Below are 27791 nucleotides of genomic sequence, written 5' to 3' on the forward strand. Positions count from 1 at the left end.
TTTGATTTAAAAAATATTTATGAGACACGTGTTTTATTTTCACAGAACATCACTTAATAAATATTTTACCAGGATGATGAGGATGATTCACAACGATGGAAGAAGAATGTGGGGCAACTAAGGGCTGGAAACATTTTAAACTTTCACTTAAACCTCAATTCACTGGATTTGTTCTCTGCATCAGATCTGGAAATCTGGCAGAGAAAGGGTTCTTGCACGCACAGACCCCATTTCTAACCTTGGCACGTGGCCAGGTCAGTATATGGAAGACCAGTGGCAGCGGCTCTTGATAACCTGAAGCAGGGGCTTCTTGAAAGTGAGGAAGATGACGGTGCAGGCCACCAGCAGGGTGAGGCAGCTGGGAAGAATGAGCACGAGGTACAGCAGGCCCATGTCCACCCGCTCCCATTTGCAGTCCTGAGGCACGCCTCCGGGCAGCTCAATCAGGCGAATGACCTTGGAGGAGAGGTTGCAAGTGACCATGGCCGAATCGGCAATGGCGTGCAGGCGCTGCAGGGACCCCCAGCCCTCCACCCCACAGCAGTCATACGGATTCTGACTGAGGTAGATGGTCTGCAGACTTCTCGTGAGCTGCTCAGACACGGCCCCCTGGGGAAGGGCTGTGAGCGAGTTTCGGCGGAGATCCAGGGTCTGCAGGGCCAGGCTGCCCCTGAACCGTGGGAAACTGGTCAAAGAATTCCCTGACAGATCCAAGTCTCTCAGATTCCCAAACCCAGAGAAGTCCAACTCCCTGAAGCTAGAACTGAGGCCCACATTCCTCAGAGACAGGACCTGTAACGTGGGGGCGATACCCCGGAGAGGGGCGACGGTCCCATTCAGAACCCCCCAGTTGCCAGACAGGTCTAAGTGGGTGAGGGCAGTCCCCTGGAACGAGCAGTCTTGTAATGCCCCCAGCCCGCAGCCCTTGAGAGAGAGGCTCCTCAAAGACGCCACGTTCCTAAAATCCACACAGCTTGGGGGGGCCGGGAGGTCCAAGCCAGCCGGCTGGGGACAAAGTGAGATCTGATTGTGGCTCATGTCAATTGTAGTGAGGTTACTGGCATCAGCAAAAAGGCCAGTGGGGATACCCATGAGCTGATTGGAGCTCAAGTTGAATGACCGGAGGCTCCTCAGGCAGCCAGGGAGCCCCGGGGCCAAGTGCAGCTCTGACAGCTGGTTCTGGCTCAGGTCCAGCTCAGTGAGCGCCCCTGGGGGCTCGTGCTCTCGGATGTGGAGCGTCATCAGGCAATTCTGGTTGAGGTTCAGGTGGGAGAGGGAAGGCATTTTCTTTAGGAAGCCATCAGGCAGGTATTGGAACTGGTTCTGGCTCATATCCAGGAAGTGTAGGTCCGCAAGGTCGCTGGACGCAAACTCTTCCCAGAGGTTGACAGTGGTGATGTTGGTCACATTGCCATCCACAAGGAGAAACTGGGCCACCATCTCCCGCGGCGAAGAGGTGTTGTACAGGTCCCCGTAGAAGCCCATGTTGTTGTCCCGCAGCAGGAGCGTGTGCAACTTGCTGCACTGGGGCAAGAGTGGGAAAAAGAGCAGCTGATTGTGGGAGAGGTCCAGCGTCTCCAGCTCAAAGGCAGCCTCTCCCCCTGACGCCAGGAACCATTCCAGGACGTTGTAGCTGACGTTGAGGAACCGTAGCTGTGTGAGGCTGAAGTCCACGATGCAAGGGAGGTTGTTATAGGCCAGGTTGAGGTGTCTCAGCTCAGTCAAGCCATCGAAAGCGCCACCCTCAATCTCAAAGATGTAGTTTCTCTGCAAATCCAGCTCCCTGAGGTGCCCCAGGCCCTCAAAGACAGAGTCGTCGAGCCTCATGATGGTGTTCCTCGCCAGGGACACAGCCTCCAGCGAAGAGAGGTTCTGGAGCATGAGGGCCACCATGTCTTCTGTCAGGGAGTTCCCTGACAAGTCCAGCCTCTGCAGGGCCTGCAGGTGGTGGAAGGCAGCCGCTGTCTCCTTGTAGTTCTCTGAGAGGGAGTTGTCGGGCAGCTCCAGGCTGCGCAGACGGGCCTGCCCTTGGAAGGCGCCGCGGCCGATGCGCTCCAGGTGGCACCTGTGCAGACTGAGGCTCTCCAGGAGAGGGTAGTGCTGGAGGGAATGGTTCCACAGGATCTTAAGCGGGTTGGCATCCAGGAGGAGCATCTGGGAGTAGGGAGGGAGATCGCTGGGCACCGATGCAAGGTTCTGCCCTCGGCAATTGGCTACTCCATCAACCTAGGATCAGACAGACACTGGTCAGCAGGGAGGAGGGCCTCCGAGGCAGACAAGTTTATGTACAGAAATGTGACTCATTCACTTGACTTTTACCGCAGCTTCTGAGAGTGACTCTAGAGATCATAATTAAAAAAAAAAAAAAACAAAGGCTAGGAAAATGTGGAACAAAAGGGAACTTTTCTTTGTTCTTTACCTTCACATTGAAATAGTCAGCTAGGAGCTGAGTTCCAGGCCTCACTTAAAACACACCTCACGTCAGAGAAAATCTGAGCACCTGTGTCGTGGGTTCTGCATGGTGACAACTGTGCTTGCAGTTTGGTTTCAACTGTGAGAAGGACTGAGGACCAGGGCTGTCTGCCGGTTTGAATCTGGGTTTGAATCCCACCTCTGCCATTTGTTTCCTACGTGACCTTGGGCAAGTAACTTAACCTAAGTCTGTTATTTCCTCTGAAAAAACGGAGATGAAGATAGAGAGTAGCTAGCCCAGAGGATTGCAGTGAGATTAGGTGAGAGGCTGCACAGAGCCTGACACACAGCAAACACCGTTAATGTAAACGGGTCGCTATTGTATTGTTATCGCTATTACCCTAACACCTGTGTGTCCAACAGGGTTAGCACAAAACAGCCAACGTGCTGTGGCATCTTCATGTCACCCAAAGGAGTTTTGCCTGGGACGCTCCTCTACATTCTGGGTTGGTAAATATTACAGCTTAAAAGGACTTTAGTCCTCAACATCACCCTGAATTGTACAGAGAAGTGGGGTCTGGAGAGAAGCGAAGAGCCAGTGGCATTGCAGGGACAGGAGTCCAGAACTTCTAATGCCCAAGTCAGTGCTCTTCCTGGATGTGTTCTACCACAACTGTGCAACAAAAGGAGGCAGGATGGATGGGACGACCCTGTTCTCATAGCAGAGGTCACACAGGCCTTAGGATGCTTTAACGCACCGCAATGTTCTACAAGACTGGCAAAAACAATCAGTCACAGGGTGTCAGGTGTCCAGGAAAAAAGTTTTAAGTGATCAGATAGAAGAATAATGACATTCCTTTCCCAGGATTGGTCAGTAGGACGAAGTCAATGATTGTTGAAAAAAAAGTTTTTTTGTGTTTTTTTTTTTAATTTTTTTTTAACGTTTATTTATTTTTGGGACAGAGAGAGACAGAGCATGAACGGGGGAGGGGCAGAGAGAGAGGGAGACACAGAATCGGAAGCAAGCTCCAGGCTCTGAGCCATCAGCCCAGAGCCCGACGCGGGGCTCGAACTCACGGACCGCGAGATCGTGACCGGAGCTGAAGTCGGACGCTTAACCGACGGAGCCACCCAGGCGCCCCGAAAAAAAAGTTTTTTAATGAGACCATACTCCGCAAACTGTCCAGTGATCTACTTTTACCACCTTTGATAATATGTATAGACATAGCGTCTTGGCAACAAAAATACATTTGATCACATCCTGTTATATAACTCTATATCAGTTTGTCGCATGAATAGCACGGTGGTCAAAGGCAAGAGTTCTAGGGTCAGTCCAGTTTGGTTCTGCTTTTTATCAAATGGGTGACTTTGGGCTGGTTACCTGACCAGTCAGGACCTTCATTACTCCACCTGTAACATGGAAATTATACTTGTAATTTTCTCATAAGGGCTTTTTTTTCCCCTTGTGATTGTTTACGTAAAAACACTTAATACACAACCCGGCACATAAGTGCTTAATAAATGTTAGCTATAATGATTAGCAAGATCTGATTAGTTAATCTCTGTTGTTGCACGTTTGAGTTGTTTTTAATTTCTAGATGAACGTCAGAGTGAATTTGCCCACTTCCTTTCACACTTCCCCTCCCCTCAAAAATCTTTGGAATTTTGACAGGGATTACATTACAATTATGGGTTAATTGGGGGATAACTGACATCTTTACAAAATTGAATCCCTCCATGCAGAAACAAGGTGCATTTCTTTATTTGTGTAAGTGTTGGTCTGCCCCTGACAGGGACTCTCTGGAGAATGTTGTGGTGAGGGGCTTTCCTCAAGCCATGAGACCCTGTCTCACCACAGCTGCTGTAAGCATGGGGTCAACCTCTGCAATTCCCTGTGGCCCCACCAAAGAGCTGCAAAAGGACCACGTGGCTGTCAGAGCCCAAGAAAATCTCACCATGTCCACTTTATGATAACATGTGGCTTAGGCAAGGCGGGGCACCGGAGATACCTGGACCCTCAAACTCTCAGCCTTCCAAGAGCCGTGGGTGATCCACTCTTTGAACCCCCTGGCAGCTGACCCCTGCTCTTGCCCACCAGGCTGGAGAGGGTCAGACAGGCAGTCTAGCCTGAACCCTGAAAGGCTATCAAAGAACTCATACTTTCTGATTCCCTCTTGATTTAGCTACTGTGAAGTTAACCTTTAAATGTTGTTTTTAAATATTTATTTATTTATTTTGAGAGAGAGAGAGAGAGAGAGAGCTGTCAGCACGGAGCCCGATGTGGGGCTCAATCCCATGAACCGTGAGATCATGACCTGAGCCAAAAATCAAGATTTAGATGCTTCACCAGCTGAGCCACCCAGGAGGCCCTGAAGTTAATTTTTAATAGCCTCTGTAAGGAATTAATGGAAGTCTGTAGTAACAGAGACTAACAACAATAATGACAGATAAAACACATAGCTCTTAGTACAAACAAGGCCCTGTTCTGAGTGCTTTATATACACTAGCTCATTTAATCATCATAGCAATGCAGTGTTATGGTATTATTGGTTGGTGCCACTATTCTATATTTTACAGATGAGGAAACTGAGACACAGAGTGCCCCCCCCCCCACCAATGTCACCAGCTAGTAACTGGGATTTCAATTTTTTTTTAATGTTTATTTACTTTTGAGAGAGACACAGAGAGACAGAGCACGAGCAGGGGAGGGGCAGAGAGAGAAGGAGACACAGAATCTGAAGCAGGCTCCAGGCTCTGAGCTGTTAGCGCAGAGCCCATCGCGGGGCTCGAACCCACAAACTGTGAGATCACCACCTGAACTGAAGTCAGACGCTTAACCGACTTAGCCACCCAGGTGCCCCAAGCTGGGATTTAAACCTGGTCTGGCTCATAACCCCCACTCTGTACTAGAGTATACTACAGCATAGTGGTCAGAGGTTACTAAAGGTGGTTAAGAACCATGACCAACTGGGTTTTTTAAAATTTATCAGCTTTAAGAATACAATTCTGATTGTAGGTATTAACCCCGACATCCAATTTGTCTTTCTAGTACCTAGTATATAATAGGACTCAAGGAATGTTTTTGAAATATATGTTTCTCAAGCAGACTTTTGACTTATAGGCAAGGCGGAAATTTTCCAGAAATGTGCCCAGTTGTTATGAGCCAGGTCTGTTTCCAGATAGAGGCTGAAAGCCCTGGAGAGGGTAAACTGTAAAAGCTCAGATATCCACTCCCTTGATCGTCTTCAGCCTGAATGTGATCAAGAATGTTGCTCTGCAGTACAGCTGCTTGAGCATTTGCTATTGGCTCATATACAAGCTCTGAGTCAGGGCTTATCCAATTTTACTACGCCCTACTCAGGGATTCTGATACCATTAGTAGAGCTCAATCATCCAGATTTTTAACAGGGTGCTCTTGTTTCAGGTGACTAACCTGTGCCTGTCTCTGGGGCCTCCTGGCTTCAGCAGGTATGAGGAAGATAGGCAGGGACTGCCTGGTCTTTCTCAGGTGTCATCTGAACCTTTGGTTAAGGAGCAGCTTGCACATGGCTTCATGCTAGGCAGCTACAGAGTGATTCAGACTCTTTGATTCCCTGCCCTCTTTGACTGACAATACATCAGTCTTCCAATAGACCAGACCTTGTCAGGACAAAACCAACAGACAGAGTTTCCTGGAAAACTCACCAACTCGCAGCCCCCTTGGGAAGCTGCTGTGGCCATTCCACTTTGATTCCTCCATTCCACTGTCAAGAAGTGAAAACCCAGGCACAGCCAGAGGGGCAGTAACTCCATCTCAAGTGCAGCACTGTGGACAGAGGGCAAGGAAGAAGTGAGTAAGAGAAGGACATCCCAGAGGGCTGCTTTGCACTCTTGGTAGAAGGAGCCAGTTCCCAGCTATGTCTGGTCTTAGAGGCCCACAGCTATCAGGAGGTGGAAACCCACAGATCATTCAAATACCTCAAGTTAGCCAACACTTTCAACCTTTCACTACAACTGTTGACAAGAACTTATTTTTGTTTTGCCTCTACCACTTGATGGACAGGTGGCTGAATACTGAAACTTCTAAGAGCCCACCAACAGAAGAGAGAGGCAAAGGACTTGAGGAACCGGATCTCAGGTCACCCAGAGTTTGCCACATTTTGTAGTTCTGTTGAAGTTTTCCTCCCAAAGCTCAAATCTGCCTGATGCATTGCCTGAACTCAGTAAATATTTGCTGCATGAATGAATGAATGAATGAATGAACAAAAGAATGGTGAACCGGGTTTGAAATACTAATTGTAGCTTCTGGTCCTGTAGAGTTACTAATTGCTGTGTTGACATGAGGCTTTTCGGAGGGTAGGTCTCATTGGTTTTGACTCATTTGAATACAACCTTTTGCAAAAAAGGACTTTGATAGTTTGCCTGAATAAGAGAAAAAAAACTAAGGGGCAAATGAAAAGTAATCTTCAGGTATAATAAGGATTATTGATGAGGTGTGGTTGCCAGCCCTCTTACCTGGCCAGTGAACACAGAACAGGAACCATGAGAAGGCTTAAAATTATACATATACCAATGTAATTTTAGAACTAAGCAAAACCATAATGGAAATATATTATATTCTCTGCCATTGCATTTTTACAGGAGAACATTCAAAGGCCCAGAGACACTAAGGGCTTATTTAAGGTTCCAGATCAACTTAGTAGCAGGGCTGAGAGCAGCCCCCACCGAGGTCCCCTCCCCTGAGCTCCAGGATGAGTAACCAGCATAATTTCTCTCCCTGAGGGTGCTGCTGAACTGACTGCCCTCCTATTGGGAGGGCTTATAGCCCAATGACATTCCTTTCTCAGCTCTGCTTCCTCACAAACTGATGCAAGTGCCTGGCCCCAGCATTTCTTCTGCTCCATCCTCTCCTTGACATCTCCCCAGAAGGGACCACAGGACCTGCTCCCTAGGCTTCTCCCAGGCCAGCAGCACCAGCACTGAAATGAACCTCCTCACCCGTTCCATGGGACCCACAGACCTTTCTGCCTCACACACCCAGGCCATCTTGGGCCCCTTCCTCTTCCTCTTTCTTTGAATAAGTTTACACATCTCTGAGGTTAACTTTAACTTCATGGTCAGATTTTAATACTCACCAGTGAAAACAGACTAACAGAAAAGCAAAGCGAAACCAGGTAAATTAACTTTAACCTTCACTTCAGGTCAGGTCAGCGCTCCTTACCACAAAGGGAACCTCCAATTGAGAATTCATCAGTATTTGCTGGACACTGGGAATCCCCTTCCCGGCCCTCCTTCCATTTCTGCACCTGTGCAGGAAGTACTACCTCATGGCATGTACAGGGCACAGATGGCAGAAGCACAGCCATATGGGCTTTGTCCTTAGGATCTGCACAGGACACACACACACACACACACACACACACACACAAAACAACCTTGGGATCACTGCCCAACTGGAAATAAGGCTGCCAGACTTAGCAAATTACGAGATGCCATTTGAATGTAAGATAAACAATAAATAACTTTTTAGTGCAAATATGTCCCATGCAATATTTGGGACATAATTACACTAAAGAAATTCATTGTTTACCTGACATTCAAATTTCACTGGGTGTCCTATATTTTATTGAAAACAGACAGGGAAATGGAAACCAAGGACTTTCCCCACTGCCTTCCTCCCTCACCTCCTCTGTCAGGCTTGGGATGGTACATGCTGCTGTGACAATGACCCTTCTAGAACAGCCATTTCAATTTATACTGAAATGCCAAATCTAGATATGTACAGGGAAAGATTGTGATTTCTTCAGGGAGAATATAATTCTTTAGACTGGAATGTTAGATAGGCCCGAAGTCATGCCCTGAGCATAATTTTAATTTCTGGGTCAATGAGAAAATTTTTGCAAATTTAAAATATATTTTCTCCTTCCTCCTAAAATCAGCCAACCAGCCCAGAAAAACTACTGTTGTTCCCTCTGGGCAACTCCTTCTTTCATGAGGCAGTGTGGAAAAATTATCAGATTTAGAGCCAGACAGACCAGGGTTTGAATTCTGGCTCCAGGATTTGTTTTTCAATTCATATAAAGCCTCCAAGACTCCAATGTCCATAAAATGGGGATAATAATAACTATTCAGAGTTTTTATGAGATCAACCAGTATATGTGAAAGTGCTTCATTAACTGTGAAGGTAGTTAATGACATAATTATTATTTATGAGTTTCAAACACCATTGAGCTGGTTGAGTGGCTGTTACGTGTCATCTCCAAGGTAATTCGAGTTACACAAAGAAGGGAAAAGAATGAAAAATCTGGATGTAAGAATGAATATATCATTATACCAACTGGTGTGTGAAAGGTATGCGGGAAGATTGCATTAAAAATTCTATGTTAATAAATTCCAGAACAAGGTTAATTCCAGTAACAGAAGACTATGCTGGTTGAGAGCTGTTTGTCCTCAGATAGATGCCTTACCCTGCTCTGTATCATAGGGAACTGACTTCTGAAGCCTATTTCCCAAGCTCTGGGTGTCAGCTGGCCTCCAGCTGGTTTGGTCAGTGGGAGGAACTATGGGAAGTTAGACAGCAGAAGGAGGACTGAATCTTTCCATCTCTCCCTGCCTTGGACTGAGAAGTCCTTGAGCTTCTATTGGTGACTCCTAGACTCTAGTAACACCATCCTTTCCCTACTTTATCCTTCCCCTACTAGTGAAGATCATAGCTTCCTGAAACTGCTAACCTCTGGGTTGATTGTCTATTTGCTGGTTAGCTTCTTAGCCTCTTCATGTGTAGCCAATTTCCTGCACTAAATTTTCTCTTTAACAAATAATCTGGGTGTTTCTGTTTCCTGGTTGGACCCTGGCAGATTCAATGATGTAAGTGAGAATGGCTTTGGATCAGTCCTAAACAAAAAAGGTATATAGTGACCCTGAAAAGAATAAAAGGCTTTTTATTCTCTCTCAACCAGTCAGGTTGAGAAACGCTATTCCAAGAGTATGCAGAAGGATTCCTCAGAGCCATGGAGCTGCAAAGAGTACAAGATGAGTTTGGATGGCAAATCTCACTGGAAATCGCATGAACTCTCTGCTGTGTACACAGGACTGCTTCCCCTCCTCACAATTAACCTTAGTTGGGTGAGCTATAAGAGAGCATCTAAGCTTGTGGCAAATAAGTAACTGTCCCACTTCACTCCAATCTCTCTGGCATCTTCTAGAAAATACATCCATTTTTTAAGCCAAATCACCTCAACTACACTTTGGGTAGAGAAAGGGAAGTGAAAGGAAAATAATTATAATGGAGGACACAAGAGTGTGGCATTAATACTTTAAAAAAAAATTTAATGTTTATTTTTGAGAGAGAGAGAGAGACAGAGCGCAAGTGAGGGAGGGCAGAGAGAGAGGGAGACACAGAATCCAAAGTAGGCTCCAGGCTCTGAGCTGTCAGCATACAGGCCGAAACGGGGCTCCAACTCGCAAACTGTGAGATGATAACCTGAGCCAAAGTCAGAAGCTTAACCGACTGAGCTACCCAGGCGCCGTTTGAAATTAATAATTTAAATGAGGTAACCCGGAACCTCCCCTCACTATAATTAAAAGGTCCTGGATTCATGGTTTCCATTTCATGGACTATGACCACTGAGGAGCCACAGAGGAAATGGAGCCATAAGAAACTGCAAATCATTCCCTAAGTAGGGTCTGAATAAGTATGACGTCTCCTGGTCTGGGTGACCACTGGGAAACTCCCCTATATGAAAGCTGAGATCCTGACATGAGAGGCAGATGGCATTAACAGACTCAGCTCATATCTTCTTAAGCCAGGTAACAAAATTGAAGAGTTCCTTCTAAGTGTAGAGGCAGCAAATGGTAAGTCCGGTTCTCTTCTATATAGAATCTACAATCCTACATTCTTTTATTCAGTTAATAATTTCTCTAAGGTCTCTCTATGTCTTATCCAGTCATGGTTTTCCTGATCATGGAATGCCAGAGATTGTCAGCTTCTAATCAGTGAAAAGCTTTCAAAGACAAGGCACTATTGACTCGGGTGCTAGCAGGACGTAAGTACTGTACTGTGTCTGTAACACATTTGAGTTGGAGATATTGAGATTATAAATCCTACCCTTCTGTTAGAATGAAGTCCTCGTAGTATTGAATTTACATTTCTTCTTTATCTTCTAACTGTTCTGTTTGTGTCCAGTCATCACAAACCTCTCTTAGAAGTCCTTGAAATATCAGGACCTCCGATGCTTAACGGCATCCCCTATGCAACCAATGGTCTTGAGACTATGCATTCTAATCGGCTATCATGGAAAACTGTGACTCAACCCACATCAATCCCATGTGCATACAGTGTTCCTTTTTTTAAAAAAAACAAGTTTATTTATTTATTTTAAGTAATCTCTGTGCCAAATGTGGGGCTCAAACTTACGACCCTGAGATCAAGAGTCTCGTGCTCTTCTGACTGAGCCAGCCAGGCTACCCTACACAGTGTTCCTTTTCAGGCAGAAATACAATATGGCTTTTTGTCTATTTTTTCTCTGTTCATACCTAGTATGAACATAAATAAGTGGTGAAAACCGATCCACTTCACAAAAACAACATGAATCGAGACTGTATTCTACAGCAAGAGAACACGAATAGTGAGGAAGAAGAATGCACATCAGCTGTAAAAGTTCCTCCTTGTTTTAGAAAGCAAACGCTTTTTCTATTTCCACAAGGTAGGAGGGAAAAGGTCCTGCTTCAATGAGCCAAGTAAGGTCAAAGAAGACTGAGTAGGTGGCCCTGTGGGCTGAAAGGGGTGGGAACATTTATTCCTTTTGGACAGGGTGTCCCGATCCTGCCAGCAGCAGCTTGACTGTATGCTGGGTGAGCGCTTTCCATATCCATCCCTGTGACCACATCAGTTCTGGGCTCAGGACGACTTTAGTGGAAGAAGGTGGCGGCATGCAGGCCAAAGAATGGCTTCAGCAAGGGGACGTGTGGGAGATTGCTTGCTTTTACGAAGGACAGAAGGAGAGGGTGAGTGAAATCTTTTGACTGGTCTCTGCTTCTGGAAGTCCTGAAATTTCCATGTCCCTGTCCTCACAAAAATCAAAATCATCCAGGGGTGCAGCAGCACACTTAGTATTATTAGACCCCCCTAACACTTAAACATATATGTACACTGCTTGTTTTCCAAATGCATGTCGATTTTCCTGTATTAATCAAAAAAAAATAAAACTTTTTTTTTAAGTGTTATTAATTTCAAGTAGCTTTCTGTCGTGATGTAATGTCTTAACCAGCTGGGAGTGAAACACAACCACAAGTAAAGGCTAATCTACAGGTATTTTTGTCCATAAAAAGATCTCCTCGTACGAAAAGTTTGGGAATGCTAAGGAGTAACCCTGACATGAATGTGGGAGAGCTCCGCTTCATTTTCAGGCAAGGATGCTGGATTTCTAACATTCAGGGACACCCCGAATATCACCTCACTCCCACACTCTCACCTCCCCACCTCCCGTCACCGCTGCTACTCTAGCCGCTGCCCCCAGAGCTGCGACTGCACACTGCGCGCTCTTTGCTAAAGGCGCTATCAGTGTTAAGAATGTGATACATACATTAGCATGTCATTGAGAATTTCCTCCTCAAAGTAATCAAATAGCTGAAAATGCTTTAAAGAAAGAGGACTTTGGAGAAAGATGGTAACTCTCAGAGGTACCGGTCTCAGAAACAAATATTTATAGACTGGCCTGAGGGGAGGAAATCTCTAGAGGCAGAGCGTGGGGTGTGAATGTGTGACGTTGACACCCTTGAAGAAAGGTACAGTTGCTAGCTAGAGGGTTCCACAGGAAGGCAGTCTGCCTTTGTTTAAAAAGAAAAGAGCAAATCCCACCTGGGGTCCTGGGAGAGAGGGAAGGGCAGCTGGTCACACACCACAGAGAATGGATAATAAAAAACAGAAACACCAGTCTGTGAACACTTCAAATCATTCCTACTACCAAGAAGTATTTGAAAGCCCCAGGCAAACAGCTTTGGTCTCTTTGATCATAGCAAAAAATTGAAGTGACTTGAGCCCTCACCAAATGTTCAAACTTAGCATCTCCCGTAGTGAGAATACCTGACACTCTGAGCCTCCAGATGTGGCACCCTGGGAAACACAGAGCCCCATCTTGGCAGTACGCTTGCCAAAAATGTTTGCCCTGGACCCAGTCATGAGGGGACAATCAGACAGATCCCGGCTATACATCATCCTATAAGACAATTGGCTTGGGCCCTTCAAAGAAGTCAAAGTCTTGAAACAGAAAGAAAGGCAGTGGAGGTGTGGCGCCTGGGTGGCATCCGACTTCAGCTCAGATCATGATCTCACAGTGGGTGAGTTCAAGCCCCGCACTGGGCTTTGTGCTGACCGCTCAGAGCCTGGAGCCTGTTTCAGATTCTGTGTCTCTGTCTCTCTGTACCCCTCCCCCTGCTTGTGATCTGTCTGTCTGTCTCTCTCTCTCTCTCAAAAATAAATAAACATTAAAAAAACTTTTTTAATTAAAAAAAAAGGCAGTGGAGGAGAAAAGGGGGAGGTTTGATTACAAGTGAGTAAGAAGCTTAATGGGCTTCTGGGTGGCTCAGTCGGTTAAGCATCCATTCGTGATTTCGGCTCAGGTCATGATCTTGCAGTTCGTGAGGCTGAGCCCCACGTCGGGGTCTGCGCTGGCAGTGTGGAACCTGCTTGGGATTCTCTTTCCCTCTCTCTCTGCCTTCCCCCTTTCACGCTCTCTCAGTCTCTCAAAATAAATAAATAAACATAAAAAAAAAGGAGCATAATAACCAAGTGTAATGCATGTACCTTGAGTGGATTTTGGATTTTTAAAAATCTCTAAAAGAAAAATTTGAGACAACTGAGGTAATATGTGTACTGAATAATGTGCTTTCAGATGGTATTATGTACAAATGATACTATCGAATTATTGCTGATTTTCTTAGGTGCGGTGATGATTTTTTGGTCATGTAGGAAAGTGCTCTTATTCTTGGGAAATGCACGCTGAAGTATTTAGGGGTGAAGTTTCATGATGTCTACAACTTATATAACCTACTTTCAAATGGCCTGAGAGAGAAAGAGAGAGAAAGGGAGGGAGAGAGGAAGGAAGAAAATTAAAGAAAATATTACCAACTGATAAATTTAGCATGATACTTTCTTTTAACCTTCCGGTGAGTTTGAAATTTTTCAAAATAAAAATTAATAGGGAAAATGAAATAAATGTTGGGGTTTCTAAAGGGAGAGGGAGAATTATGGTAATTTTCTGTCCCAGCATTTTCTGGAACATATATTTTTCAAATATTCTTCTCAGAAAGGTGTTCAGTAAACATTTGTTAAGTTAAAAATGCACATACACATCAACCTTAAAGATATCCTGAAAACTGGAACATTTGACATTCAAACGAGAGCTTCCAGGCTGCTTCTCTCCTATCTGAAAAGAGCCCTAGAGTGGTAGATCACGTGTTCTGACCTGATGTACTAATATAACTTCCACTGTCCAGGTCGATAGCTCTGTCCACCACACCTACAGTCCCTCTGGCGAGGCAGCCCTCAAGGGAGACACATGACCTCACCTCCATCTCTACCTATCCCTCCACCTCCACCTCCAACAAGCTAATAGAATCTTGGGGAAGCATCTGACCAGACGAGGTCAATCCTTACATGCAGCCAGCACCCTATGTGTGATCCCAATGCAGAGACAAGGGAGACAATTAGGTCATTGGCAGTGGAAATTGGAACTAAAAGCCACAGAGAGAAGGTAGAATTGAATTTTTGAGGGATCTTGCTGTGAGGAAGCAGAAGCTATGAGTCAGATGACAAGGTGTGTGAACAGAAAAGAATGAAAACAGTCAACATTCATCTCAACAGAGATCAGAGAAGGGAGGATAGGAAGAATGACAGGAGGATGGGCCCTCCAGGCTGGGTGGTGAGAATGGGCTCTGAGGCTGCCTCTAGGGTTCCTGATGGTTCTCTGCAGGGTCAGATCCATTTCCAACCTCCATGTTTTCTCATGATAGTACCCAACAACACCCCTCAAAGTCTGGCCCTACTGTTGCATCTTGCCAACAAAAAGGAGCCAACTAAAATAGGACTTGCTCTTTAGTAAGTTTTAAACCCAAAGGATAAAACTGGACAATAGATGCATGCAAGGTTCATGATGCTACCTGAAAATTAGAGACAGTGGCTGAAATCTGAAAGCTAGCAATGTATTTTTCCAAGTGCAATCCATAGGCAAGACTTATCAAGGAAAAGGAAAACTGAAGAGCAAAAATTTGTTGGGAAACAAGACAGTAGTCTTAAACTATCTCTCTACAGATTACTTACTAATTTTGCAAAGGTGAAAATAACAGTTTTATGGTGGAGATCCAGTTAAATGTCTGGATTTTGATTACATTTATGTAAGAGACTATCCTTATACTTAGAAAAAAAACCCACTATATTATTTAGAAGTAAAGGGGCATAATGTCTGCAACATTATTCTCAAATCATTCAGAAATATATATATATATATATATATATATATATATATATATATATTTAATAAATAGAGAGAGAGAGGGAAAGAAAACAAATATGACAAAATGTTTAACAATTGGTGAACAGAGGTGAAGAATTTATGGGCATTCTTTTAGTTGTGTTGCAATTTTTCTGTAAGTTAGAAACGGCTTCAAAGATAAAAGTTATGGGGGCACCTGGGTGGCTTGGTTGGTTAAGCGTCTGACTATTGAGTTCGGCTGACAGTGTGGAGCCTGCTTGGGAGTCTCTCTCTGCCCCTCCCCCACTTGCATGCTCCTGCATGCACGTGCGCTCTCTTTGTCTCTCTCAAAATAAATAAATAAACTTAAAGCTAAAAGTTATGAAAAATTAACACATAAAAACACAAATGGTTTTTAAAAGTGCACTCTAGGGGCACCTGGGTGGTTCAGTCAGTTGAGTGAACAACTCTTGATTTCTGCTCAGGTCATGATCTCACAGTTAATGGGATCCAGCCTCCAGTTGGGTTCTGCACTGACAGCATGGAGTTGACTTGGGATTCTCTCTGTCTCTCTCTCTCTGTCCCTCCCCCACTCTCTTTCAAAATAAATTTTTTAAAAAGTGCACTCCAAAACTAATTAGATTCTTGTTACAGGAAAACTGACTTATTTTGAGTACTGACAAATCATCATGTTAGATGACTATAGACATTATTTCTGTTTTATAAGAATCTGCACATAAAACTAACTTGATTTGCAAGACTTTTGCTTGGAGAATTGTACTGACACCAAGCAAATGGTTTAGCAAGATATATTTATTGCTTAAAATGTAGTCTGGAAAAGGAAAGAAGAAAGGGAAGGAAGGAAAAAAAAAAGAAAAGCAAGAATGACATTTTGGCTCAAACTTTATGTTGGTTTTTTGTTGTTGTTGTTTTGATTTGTTTGAGATTTTATTTTCAAGTAATCTCTACATCCAATGTGGGGCTCAAAGTCACAACCTCAAGATTAAGAGTCACATGCTCTAACTGACTAAGCCAGCCAGGTGCCCCATTGATTCAAACTTTAAATTCAAGATGAGAAGGCGAAGGGGGGGGGGGGGGGAGTCCTTCTGATTGAGGCAATAAGTAAGTAAGTTAATGAATGAATGAATAAATAAATAAATAAATAAATAAGCAAACAAACAAACACATAAATTCAAGATAAAAACTATTCAACTTTTGAACAGTGAGTTTGGATTACTTTGATAACTAGCTATCAAGCTAAACATGTCTAAAAAAGGTTTAAAGATACTCTGTGCTCTCTTTTCCTGCAAATAAGCCACAGATATACTTTAAAAATTGATACATAATTCACATACTATGTAATTCACCAATGGTTTTTAGTATATTCACAGCGTTGTGCAACCATCACCATTGTTTAATTCCAGAACATTTGCAACACCCCAAAATGAGACCCTTTACTCATTAGCAGTCACTTCCTCCCTCCCTTGGCAAACACTAGTCTACTTTCCATTTCTATGCATTTGTACATTCTGGATGTTTTATGTATATTGAATCATACAATGTGTGTCTGTCTTCTCTCACTTAGAATAATGCTTTCGAAGTTCATCCATGTTGCAGCACATATTAATCGGTTTTTCCTTCCTTTTTATGGCTGAATAATATTCATTGTCCGGACAAACTTGCCACATTCATTTATGAATTCATTAGCTGATGAACATTTGAATTGTTACCACCGTTTGGCTATTATGAATAATGCATCTGTGAACATTCATGTACAAGTCTTTGTGTGGCCATGTTTTAAATTCTCTTGCCTATACATACTGGGAATGAAATTGCTGGGTCACATTGTAATTCTGTTTGACGTTGAAGAACTGCCAGAATGTTTTCCAGTTTCTGCACACTTTATATTCCCACCAGCAGGGCAGGAGTGTTCCATTTCCTTCTCGTGCTCATCAACACTGGTTATTTTCTGTTGTTTGTATTCCGGCCATCCTAGTAGGTGTGAGGTGGCTTCTTTGTGATTTTAACTTGCATTTCCCCAATGGCTAATAATGTTGAACAGTCACATGGCTTTATTGACTTATTTCTATATCTTTGGATAAATGTCCAAACAGTGGACTTTTAAATCCAAAGATTTTTTAAAATTTGGTTTTGGTATTATATGTGAAAGAAAATAAAGAAGAGTCATAAAAGTGAAGAACCAGCTGTAATCTTTGGTTGAATTAGTACATTCCTATATTTTGCATAGAATCAATGTTCAGATGGTGAACACATCTAAAAAAGAACTTGCATACTGAGGATTGGGGCAACATGGCATTTAGAACTGTGATGTGTGAATTCAGACCTCACAATTTGCTTCTCTGGCTTTCTCTCTTAATAATGAACTTGTTAAAACATAGGCAACACAATAGCTTTTGAGTCCCCATCACCTCCAGCATCGTCTTAGACCCTGAAGGTGGGAGGGAAAATTGGCACACTTTTTCTGAAGGATAATTTTACAAAATTTATCAAAGACGTTGAAAATGTAGATTATTTTTGATTCAATAATTCCCCTCTTAGGGGTTTATCCTAAGGAATTATAATGTATGCAAAGATATTTTTACTGAGATATTCAGTGAGATATTAGTGATAATATTTTAAAAAGCGGAAACCATCTATAAGTCCAACAATGAAAGGATTGGCTAAATACATTATGATACAACATATGATACAATTCAAAATGTTTCAGTGGCAATATATTTAGCGACATGGAAAGATGGTCATAATAAAATATTAAGAAAAAAAGGAAGATGCAAAACAGAATGTATGGTATAATCCCAAGTGTGCTAAAGGAATCTGCACTCATGTGCATGTGCATGGAAAATACTTGAAAGGGTACACAGCTGAATCTCAACAGTGGAGAGAACTGCACCTAATATTTACTTTTTCCACATCTGTATTTTTGTTTCTTAGTGTTTTCTAATTTTCCAACAATCAACTTCAATTACTATATCGACAAGGGTTTTTTTAAGTTTATTTATTTATTTTGAGAGAGAGAGAGAGACAGCAGGGGAGGGGCAGAGAGAGAGAATCCCCAAGCAGAGCGGAGCCCAATGCAGGGCTCGAACTCACAAGCCACAAGATCATGACGTAAGCCAAAGTTGGACACTTAACCAACTGAGAGCCACCCAGGTGCCCCAAGACAAGTTTTAAAAGAATAGAATCGATATACTATTAATTGAAATTCAAATATATGTTATAATCAGAGCCTAACAAATATCACAAAAATAGAGAATTTCTTATAGGTGCTTAAAATTGAAATTATTGTAAGTGTGCTTAAAGAGATATTTGGAGTTAATGGAGGAAAAATATCATTGACTAATAACTAAAATAACTAAGTTGTTTTATAGAAATTCTTTTTCTTTTTTAGGGCCTCAGGGATTTAGATTTTGGGCTGCGTGTTCTTAGTCCAGCTTCTAAAAAGGTGACTGTAAGGGTGAAGAAAGAGTCCAGGCTAAGGGGACAAATGGAACAGGTTCAAAGCCTGGCTCTGACCTTCAGTACATCACTCAATTTCTTGGCCTCGATTTCCTCCCCAGTAAAATGGGAATCATAATGCCTGTGTGGTAGGGTTGCTAGTATATTAAGGTAAGTTTTAAAAGAAGGTTCAAAAATAGTCTTTGTCATCTTTAAAGTGTCATCCTTGGCAGGTAATCAACCTGCCTGTGGCATTAAACACAACCAAGGTGGGAGCTCACTGCTTTGTAAGCAGCTGGTTGTGCAAATACCGCTTGCATTTGCTTCCAGAACTCGGATCCCACTTCTAGAACTCGTGATCCCCTGCACAAATAAGCGAGGAGTATCATTTGAATTTGTTAGAATGCTCCTTGGATGTGTGGCCCCAAGAATTTATGTGAGAAAGGACAGTTCTGTTGCACATGACTCTTCTGTCACGTGCATGTTCGTTCAAATCTAGTAACTGACTTTTTTTTTTTTTCTTCAGGAGAATTGTAGCATTTCTGAAGGAACTACCCGCCAGTATTTTAGAGATGAGAACACTCAGGCCAGAGAGATGGGATGATATGGACAAGGTGCCACAGGGAACACCGTGCCGTGGTTTCCAAGCACTGGTTTAAAATACAGATAGATCTCTTGTTTGCACCACAGCCTAGCACACGTGATCAGCCAAGCTTTACCCACTCTTGGGGGAAGGGTCTTCATCTGGGAATGGCTTAGGTTCTGTCTCTGCCTGGAGGGAAGCTGGAGGCCACAGCAGCTTTTCTTCTCTTGGGCTCTACCTATAACCAATTCCTGGCAGCCGGTGTGGAGGGAATGCTGCTTAAACACTATCCTGCCCGATTTTGCGGCCTCAGGGTTATAAATGAGTCAGCCGGCTTCCCTATGTGGTCAGGGTCAGCCCTTTAGAACCAATGGAGGTCAGTTCGCTCTGTCCTGTTCCATGACCACAGGTTTTAAAAAATGCAAATATGCTCCCACTGGGGCCATAACACCTTGCTCTTACATGGCTAGTGGTAGTGGGCATGTGTTGTCACCTTCGTTTAGGAGAGACCCACGTAATCTCTGTGGACAGGAACCCTACCAACAATGCATTAGTTTCAAACTTGTTATTTCCTTTCAATATCACAGGTTTCTCTCTCACACTCCAATGTGGTCATAGGTGACAACAATACCTGCCTTGCTGACCTCACAGGGTTATTTCAGGACCGAATGAGAGAATGTGTGTGAAGAACTTTGTCAATATAAGGAAATGTTGCAGACTTCATTAGTAAGACAAGGTCATGTCAGAATTAAACACAGAATTCCTCTGTGCAAACAGGGAGCTCATACTGATATAAATAAAACAGAAGAGTGGCAGAACCTTCTCCCATCCGTCTGAGCTGTGGAGTGTGGATCTGGAGATGTTCGGAAGAGGAGAGACCACCCAAAGTCTGTGGGAGACTATAGGCAGGGAAGGGGTTATAGGTGAGAACCAAGGCTTATGGCCCAGAGTGGAACTATATTGCCTCCGCCCCTCCAACCTTGGTTCCCTTGAAAAAGAGCCCAACTGAGGAAAGAAATGATGTAGATTCCAGACAACGGACCAGCTCAGTGGGGTGGTATTCAAGCTGTCAAATTGCTTCCCAGGCTCTCAATTGCAATAGCTAATGTTTATTGAGGGTTCACCTTGGGATAAGTGCTATGCCAGGTGCTTTACATATAATAATCCTCACAAAATCCTAGCAGATAAATGCTATCATCTTCATTTTACACATGGTAAACTGAGGCTCACAAAGGTTCAAGCCATATAGTTAGAGAATGTCAGAGCTGCGATTCAAACCTAGTCTGTGAATCCAGCAAAATTCAACCCAGTGCCACAAGCCCAGCCACCTGGGATACTTGCTATCCATGACTAAATTGTATATTTTCACACACTGTTTCCTTTGTGGGAAAGGTCCTTTTTCTGGTCTTCTCCAGCTGCCAAACTCCTATTCATCCTTCAAGGCCCAGTGCATATGTCACCTCCTCATCTCATTCTTTTTTTTTTTTTTTTTTTTTAACATTTATTTATTTTTGAGACAGAGAGAGGACAGAGTATGAACAGGGCAGGGTCAGAGAGAGGGAGACACAGAATCGGAAGCAGGCTCCAGGCTCTGAGCGGTCGGCACAGAGCCCGACACGGGGCTCAAACTCACGGACCACGAGATCGTGACCTGAGTCAAAGTCGGCCGCTTAACCGACTGAGCCCCCCACGCTCCTCATCTCATTCTAATAGTTCAGTCGAGCAATGATCCAATGATCCATATAACATAATAATATATCATAGAGTTACAACTCTTATTGAAGTTTTTTGATATTTTTGTTATTTGATTTTTATGTTTATTAAAAGCAAAATGAGCAGTTACCAGGTATTGTGAGTAATTTGACATTTCCCCAATATTTTATTGTGAAAATTTTTAACACACAGCAAAGTTGAAAGAATTTGACAGTGATTGCTGGTATACCCATCACACAGATTGTGCTATTAACATTTTACTATATTTGTTTTTATCACATAGCTATCGATCTACCTATCCTTCTATCCAGCCTTCAATTCATCTTATTTTTTTTAAGATCTTTTGTTTTTTTACTTTTGAGAGAGAGACAGAGAGAGAGAGACAGAGAGAGAGAGAGAGAGACGGAGAGAGCACAAGCGAGACAGAGGCAAAGAGAAAGGGAGACAGAGAATCCCAAACAGGCTCCCCACTGCCAGCACAGAACCCGACATGGCCCTGGCACTCACGAGTTGTGAGATCATGACCCGAGCTGAAACCAAGAATCATATGCTTAACTGACTGAGCCACCTAGGAGCTCAAGTCGTCTCATTTTTTGATGCATTCATAAATGGACTGCAGTCAGGGCGCCTAGGTGGCTCACTGGGGTTAAGCGTCGGACTCTTGACTGCGGCTCAGGTCATGATGTCATGGTTTGTGAGTTCGAGCCCCGCATTGGGTTCTGTGCTGACAGTGCAGAGCCTGCTTGGGATCCTCTCTCTTCCTCTCTCTGTCCCTCCCCTGTGCTGTCTCAATAAGTAAATAAATAAATAAACAAACTTTTAAAAAAGATATAGATTGCAGTCATCAGTATACTTCCCCCTAAAAACTTTAGAATGCATATCAAGCGATTTAACAAAAAATGAAGCTACTACTTGTTCAACCTTCTAGATCAATCTAATTAATTTAATCGAGATTGCAAAGTCAGCTATTTGGAGAAAAGTTTGTCTTGTTAAAAAAAAAAAAAAGATTTGACAATCACTGCTTTAGAGTCCTCAGAATTAGGAGGAAAGCTGTCTACACTGCAGTGTAAGTGACTGATATCCCTTTAATACACTGCTCTTTAATGGATATCTTACACTTCACAGCTCTTTACACGGATATGCTCTTTAATACAAGGCTCTTTTATATCGGTAATGATGAAATATAATAAAGTTTTCATGGTGTAGGTTCAGGACGGTAGGGGAGATGATTTTTGTCTTTCTCAAAATCCCCCAAATTGCACTGACAAGGTGGCTGCCTGTTCTAAGGCTGATTTTTTTTTCACTACAACTTATTTGAATTCACAGAGGAATGGGAATAATGTGATTTTAAGAGAAGAAATCCCCTCCGCCAAAAATAACAATGATATTTAAAATAATATTCTTCTCAAGTTTATCTATTTTGAGAGAGAAAGAGCGCATCCGCAAGCGGGGGAGGAGCAAAAAGAGAGGGAGAGGGAATCCCAAGCAGGCTCCATAATGTCAGCGTGGAGCCCCATGCAGGGCTCAAACTCACGGACGGTGAGATCATGACCTGAGCCGAAACCAAGACCTTCACTGAATAAACAACCCAGGTGCCCAATACCAATGATTCTTAGGGGATTCTTGGATAAAGCCAAAACAATTAGATTATAACTTAACACTATTGAATAATAATAGCAATAACAGCATGAAGTTGCAAAGTCTTCTTACCGACCTTGGATCTCGTTTAGTACTTCACAACAGTTCTATAAAATAGGCATTGCTGTCTCCATTTTCACTGTGGTAAAATACCCATAGAAGCTACCATTTTAAACATTTTTGAGTGTACAACTCAGTAGCATTAAATACATTCACTTTGCCATGAGATCTCACCATAATCCTTCTCTAGACCTATCCAGCATCCCAAATGGAAACTCGGTACCCACTTAACAGGAACTGTCTATTCCCCCTCCCCTCAGTTCCCGGTAACCACAGTTCTTTCTTTTTTCTTTTTCTTTTTTAAAAATTTTTTAAAGTTTATTTATTTATGAGAGACAGAGACAGCATGAGTGGAGGAGGGGCAGAGAGAGAGGGAGATACAGAACCTGAAGGAGGCTCTAGGCTCCGAGCTGTCAACACAGAACCAGACACGGGGCTTGAACTCACAAACCGTGAGATCATGACCTGAGCCGAAGTCAGATGCTTAACCGACTGAGCCACGCAGGTACTCCCACAGTCCTTTCTTTATCTATACATTTGCCTACCCTAGGTACCTTGTGTAAGTGGAATCATGTAATATCTGCCCTTTTGTGCCTGGCTTATTTCATTTAGCATCAGGTTTCTAGTCCCTTCATGTCATAGCATGTATGAGAATGTCATTCCTTTTTATAGCTGAATAATATTCCATTGTATGTATAGATCACATTTTGTTTATCCATTCACCCATCAACGGACATTTGGGTTATTTCCACCTTTTGGCCACTGTGAATAAGACTTCTATGAATACCGGGGCGCCTGGGTGGCTCAGTCGGTTAAGCGTCCGACTTCAGCTCAGGTCACGATCTCGCGGTATGTGAGTTCGAGCCCCGCATCGGGCTCTGTGCTGACTGCTCAGAGCCTGGAGCACGTTTCAGATTCTGTGTCTCCCTCTCTCTCTGACCCTCCCCCATTCATGCTCTGTCTCTCTCTATCTCAAAAATAAATAAATGTTAAAAAAAAAAAAAGACTTCTATGAATACTGGAATGAAAATCTATGTTCAAGTCCCTGCTTATTATCTCCATTTTATAGATAAGAAGTCCAAGGCTCAGAAAGACCCAAATCAATTGTTCAACAAGCCAAAACCCAAGTTCTGGCCCAGGTAGGAGGTGCTGGATGTGCACCTGCCTGGGACGAATATATGTTGAGTGAATGTTCAGCTGGGTTGCACAAGTTTGTATTTGTTGGCAAATAGGTATCCCATGAGCCTGGCCCCTCTCTTGGAACTTCCAGGCCCCACCATGATCGAGCAGCCAGGGAGGTTAACACCTGACCCAACATGGGCCCCACGATTCTGCTTCTAATGACAATGTCCATTCTGATTGGTCAGTGCCTGTGCCATAGTGTTTGATATTCTGAATAGTAAGTACCCCTGAGTGTTCATGGGGCCATGGTCTTCTGTGGGTAACCTGTCAATGCCATGAAGTGTAACTATGACAAAGGTGAAGGCCTTTACAGGTTTGCAAAAGGAGCTACAAAGCCTGGGAAAAACCTGGGAATTTAGAAGGAAACAAGAAGCCAGTATTACTAAATATAATGGAAGCTTCAGTTCAGGGATTGGGGAAAGTCTGGAGAACCTAGAACAAGAGAAAGGCCATCAGGAGAGTCCCATGAGGAGGTCTACAGCTGTCAGCCTAGACAGTGATAAGGAGACCATTAGCGTGTCTGAAAGCTGAAGGAGGTGACCCAGGGCCAACCCAGGAAAGACCTGAGAGAGACAGCTCAGCCTTGGCATCTGGTAGGACCCCCAAGGAGACGTTGGAAAGGCAGGAGAGACCCAAGGGACCATAGCTGGTCTAGACGAGGAGTAACAACAGGAAGGACCAGAAGGAACCAGTGTCCAGCCTGACATCTAGAAAGGAGTGACATGAAGTTACTGGAGAACATGATGTGCACATCAAGATGAGCCCCTGCCGGCACTGTGGGTGCTGGGCTGCCTCAGACATTTAGGTCCTGCTTGAGAAGACAGAGCCCCAAGGTAAAAAGGTAAAAGGACAGAGTCAAGGGAAAAAGACAGAGCCCCAAGTGCTATCTTCTGTGGAGAAATCCCCTCCTGATTCTTTTTTTTTCTTGGAGGTGGCAGCAGAAAGTTTCTTGGGGCACACAGCTAGCACCTGACTACAGTGACCTTCTGGGTCGGGGCTGGATGTGGGGCATCCCTGTGTCCTCACAGGACTTTGTGGCCACATTCAGCCCATCATAGGCGCTAGCTCTGCTCCTTATGCCTACCTCGCTGGTGAGAACACGACAGGGTTCTACTTCCTCCTTTATTCCCTTTGTTGGTCTGAAATCACTCATGCATTAGAGCAAGAAGATACATGTGCTTTGGTGTCAGCACCTGACTCCATTTGCTCTGGAAATCAGTTGGTTTTTCCTACCCACACTCATGTCTCCTTCTGGTAACATCTCCTCAATTCCCCTTTGAGGAAACCACCTCTTCCTTTTTCTTCCTTTTTTATTTTGTTGCTGTTTAATTGTAAAATACTCATAGCCTAAAATTTACCATCTTAACCATTTTTATTTTTATTTATTTATTTTTTAATGTTTATTCATCGGGTGGGGAGGGACAGAGAGAGGGAGGCACAGAATCTGAAGCAGGCTCCAGGCTTTGAGCTATCAGCACAGAGCCCAATGCGGGGCTCGAACCCATGAACTGGGAGATTATGACCTGAGCTGAAGTTGGACGCTCAACTGACTGAGCCACCCAGGCGCCCCATTAACCATTTTTAAACGTAAAACTCAATAGTGTTAAGTACATTTCCATTGTCATGCAACAAACCCCCTTCCTTTCTTAAGAAGCCCACATTTGTTTGGGTTTGACCTCAATCCCTGGCTCCAAGGAGGGGCCTATGCACGAGGCCTCAGACCAGGCCCATCAGAGCCCCCTATTTCCCTAACCACAGTGATGGGTTCACATTGGGTACATCACAGATGACAAGCCCATGACAATCAAGAGAAGGACTGTTGTTAGAACTATTGGGAAAGAGGCTTTCTGTTCTTGCCTTCAGATGCCAAACTTGTGGGAACTAAGCTTGGAGCTGTAGTTCTTTGAATTCATGGAGGAATGGGATCATCTTTGCCACCAACTTTAGGACCTGCCTAATAACAGGAAAAGGCAAAGCTGGCAGTGTTTGAGCACCTGGACCCAGCCATGCCTGAAGCTATTTCACACAGGCTTTTTGTTTATTTGAAACAATATTTTTTTTTTCCCTGAAGCCAGGCTGAGTTAGGTTTTTGTCATTTCTAACTAAAAGACCGCTGAACTCAGGTTTACAGTTGCTTGTGAAGCTTGACAAGATCCAAGTGCCAGTGTCCTTTTTCCCTCTCCTCTCCTCTCTGAGCTTTCAGAGATCATCCCCTCACCTAGCCCAGAAGCCCCTACACATTGAGCACATGACATTTTATCAGTGATGTTGCGAAGAATAGTTTGAGGGGTGGGAAATGAGTATAGTAAAGAAGTTCTATCAAAGGCAAAAAAGATTCGTCACTAATATCCAGGCATGTCAGTAAGCATCACTGAGCATATAGCATGTCCTGAGCAAGATAAGGTTTTTCAGTCATGGTTGAAAGCCCACTGTCCCCTAACTTCTGTGGTTATAATGTGGGTCTGAGGATAGCGTGAGGTACATCTAGTTGTCCATCCAAGAGTCTAGTTTACACTGTGTGGTGTGGATGCACACTGCAGTCAGAATGAAAATTGTAACGGGTACTGGCATCACTCTTCTGTGAGGAAGAAACAATACAGCGACAGAGGCCAGTGCATTCCTAAAAAGGCCTCAGGCCAAAGACCCCAGGCCCTGCCTTCTGTTTGGGAAGTCCCTGCTCTTGAATGAATGGTTTAAGCACTATGTGGGATCAGGTTTATATGGGTTTTCATGAAGTTCCTATAAGGGCACCCACTAGATGAAGCACCCTCTTTGTGAAACAGACTTTTCTTTTGTTTTCTTTTAACCTAAAGGCAATAATCAAGGTTTTGTTTTGTTCTATTCTATTTTTTTTTTCTTGGCCCATGATTTTCTAATCACCCTAGGAACTCTCAGACATACATATACAAACCTATGGGGCGTGTAAGAAAAATAAATAAGTCTCAGGGCTATAAAACCCAGCAAACCATCAGCGTCTACTGCAGCGCAGCCAGTAGGTGAAGGGGGCACAACATGGGGGCTCGCAGGACCGGCTCTGTGTACTGAATGTTTCTCCCATCAGACTCCAATAGGCTGCACCCATCAGGGAAGAAACCTCCAGTGGGGTCCCCTGGAAGTGCACCACTCAGGACTAGCCCTCTCCAGGGGCTCCATTCTTAAGATCCTGCTCAGCCTCCTATAGTTCCAGCCATAGCTGGGCACGTGGCCACCTTCTCTCTGGGGTAAAGCCTGGTCAGTGGCTCCTTACTTATGACAGCTCCTAAGTGCACAGGGATACAAGCTGAACCTCTATAATCTGGCCCACATGGATAGGCCACCAGGGCTACTACAGAAGAGCACTGGACAAGAGGCCAGAAAAGCCTGGGATCTAGGTTCCCTCTGATACTTACTAGCTGTGGGTCCGAGTAACAACACCCTACAGAATTTCCCAAGGACAAAAACTCTGGGGAATGGGCTTTGCCTGTCTTATTCGAGTTCTATCCCCAATACCTTGAAGGCACCGACACATGTAAGACATCCATAAATATGTGTCGCTGTAAATGAGTCTCAGTGCCTTCATCTATGAAATGGTGATTCTCAATCCACGTCGTGGGACAAGAAAGGAGATCCGTCCAAGCACTCAGCATGTTGAGTGTTCACAGTAGAGTCTTATCACCTCCTCCAGTCACTCAGCCCAGGAAGGGAGCATTAGTGTTCCCATTTCACAGATGAAGAAACTGAGGCTCAAGTGTTCTCCCCAGAGAGCCACGACTCAAACCCCCAAAGGAGGAATCCGAAGCCTTTATTGCTTTCACTGCACCACACCACCTTTTTCGGCTGTAAGTGCTCCCAGAAGGAGGTTTCTTCACCTACCCGGAGCTGTGGCCCCCAAACCGAGCACAAAAGCGGTGGCGTTTGGATGCAGCAAGCCACAACTTCCCGGTCAGTCCCGAGCTGCGAGCCACGGACGCTGACCTCCTACCACCCAGCCGCGCGCCAGCTCGCCCACCCCAGCAGGGCCGTCCCGCAGGAAATACTCACGGCTCCCGCAGGCCCAGGCGGCTCCGCGGGGTGCATCCTCTCCCGGGGCTTCGGACTCCTCGAGAGCAGCCGAACGCGGGGCTGGGCTGCCTCCTCTCCCTGGGGCATCAGATTATTTTAGCACTTGCGGAAGGAACGGACGGAAACTGAAGTCACATGGAGAGCAAGCTGCTCAGCGACTCAGCACTCGCAAGAGCAGGCATCTTAGAGGGAACTGCCCTGCGGTGCTGACAGGGGGATGGGAGAGGGCGGCTGCGCAGGGCCCCCCACCCCGCGCA

At 44.2% G+C, this 27791-nt stretch overlaps 1 protein-coding gene across 2 annotated transcripts; it reads right to left on the reverse strand.

Moving 5' to 3' along the window:
* On the reverse strand, window positions 1–27791 carry NRROS (negative regulator of reactive oxygen species). Of its 2 annotated transcripts, XM_058730973.1 has the most exons (3): window positions 27514–27669; window positions 6097–6217; window positions 1–2226 (listed from the first exon to the last, which is right to left on the reverse strand). In XM_058730973.1, exons 2-3 carry the CDS (start codon window positions 6202–6204, stop codon window positions 256–258), a joined length of 2079 nt encoding a protein of 692 aa, XP_058586956.1. In that variant the 5' UTR covers window positions 6205–6217; window positions 27514–27669; the 3' UTR covers window positions 1–255. The 2 variants fall into 2 exon arrangements, with proteins under 2 accessions (XP_058586956.1, XP_058586957.1); XM_058730974.1 differs by lacking the exon at window positions 6097–6217 and having other exon boundaries at window positions 27514–27791.

The sequence above is a fragment of the Neofelis nebulosa genome, chromosome 5 (assembly GCF_028018385.1).
Source record: "Neofelis nebulosa isolate mNeoNeb1 chromosome 5, mNeoNeb1.pri, whole genome shotgun sequence".
Lineage (NCBI taxonomy): Eukaryota > Metazoa > Chordata > Mammalia > Carnivora > Felidae > Neofelis > Neofelis nebulosa.

Coding starts and splice junctions, on each gene's coding strand:
- NRROS (XM_058730974.1), bottom strand. CDS start 27,621: ATGCCCCAGGGAGAGGAGGCAGCCCAGCCCCGCGTTCGGCTGCTCTCG. Junction 2,227..27,513: donor CGCCTGGGCCTGCGGGAGCC/GTGAGTATTTCC, acceptor GTCTGATCCTAG/GTTGATGGAGTAGCCAATTG.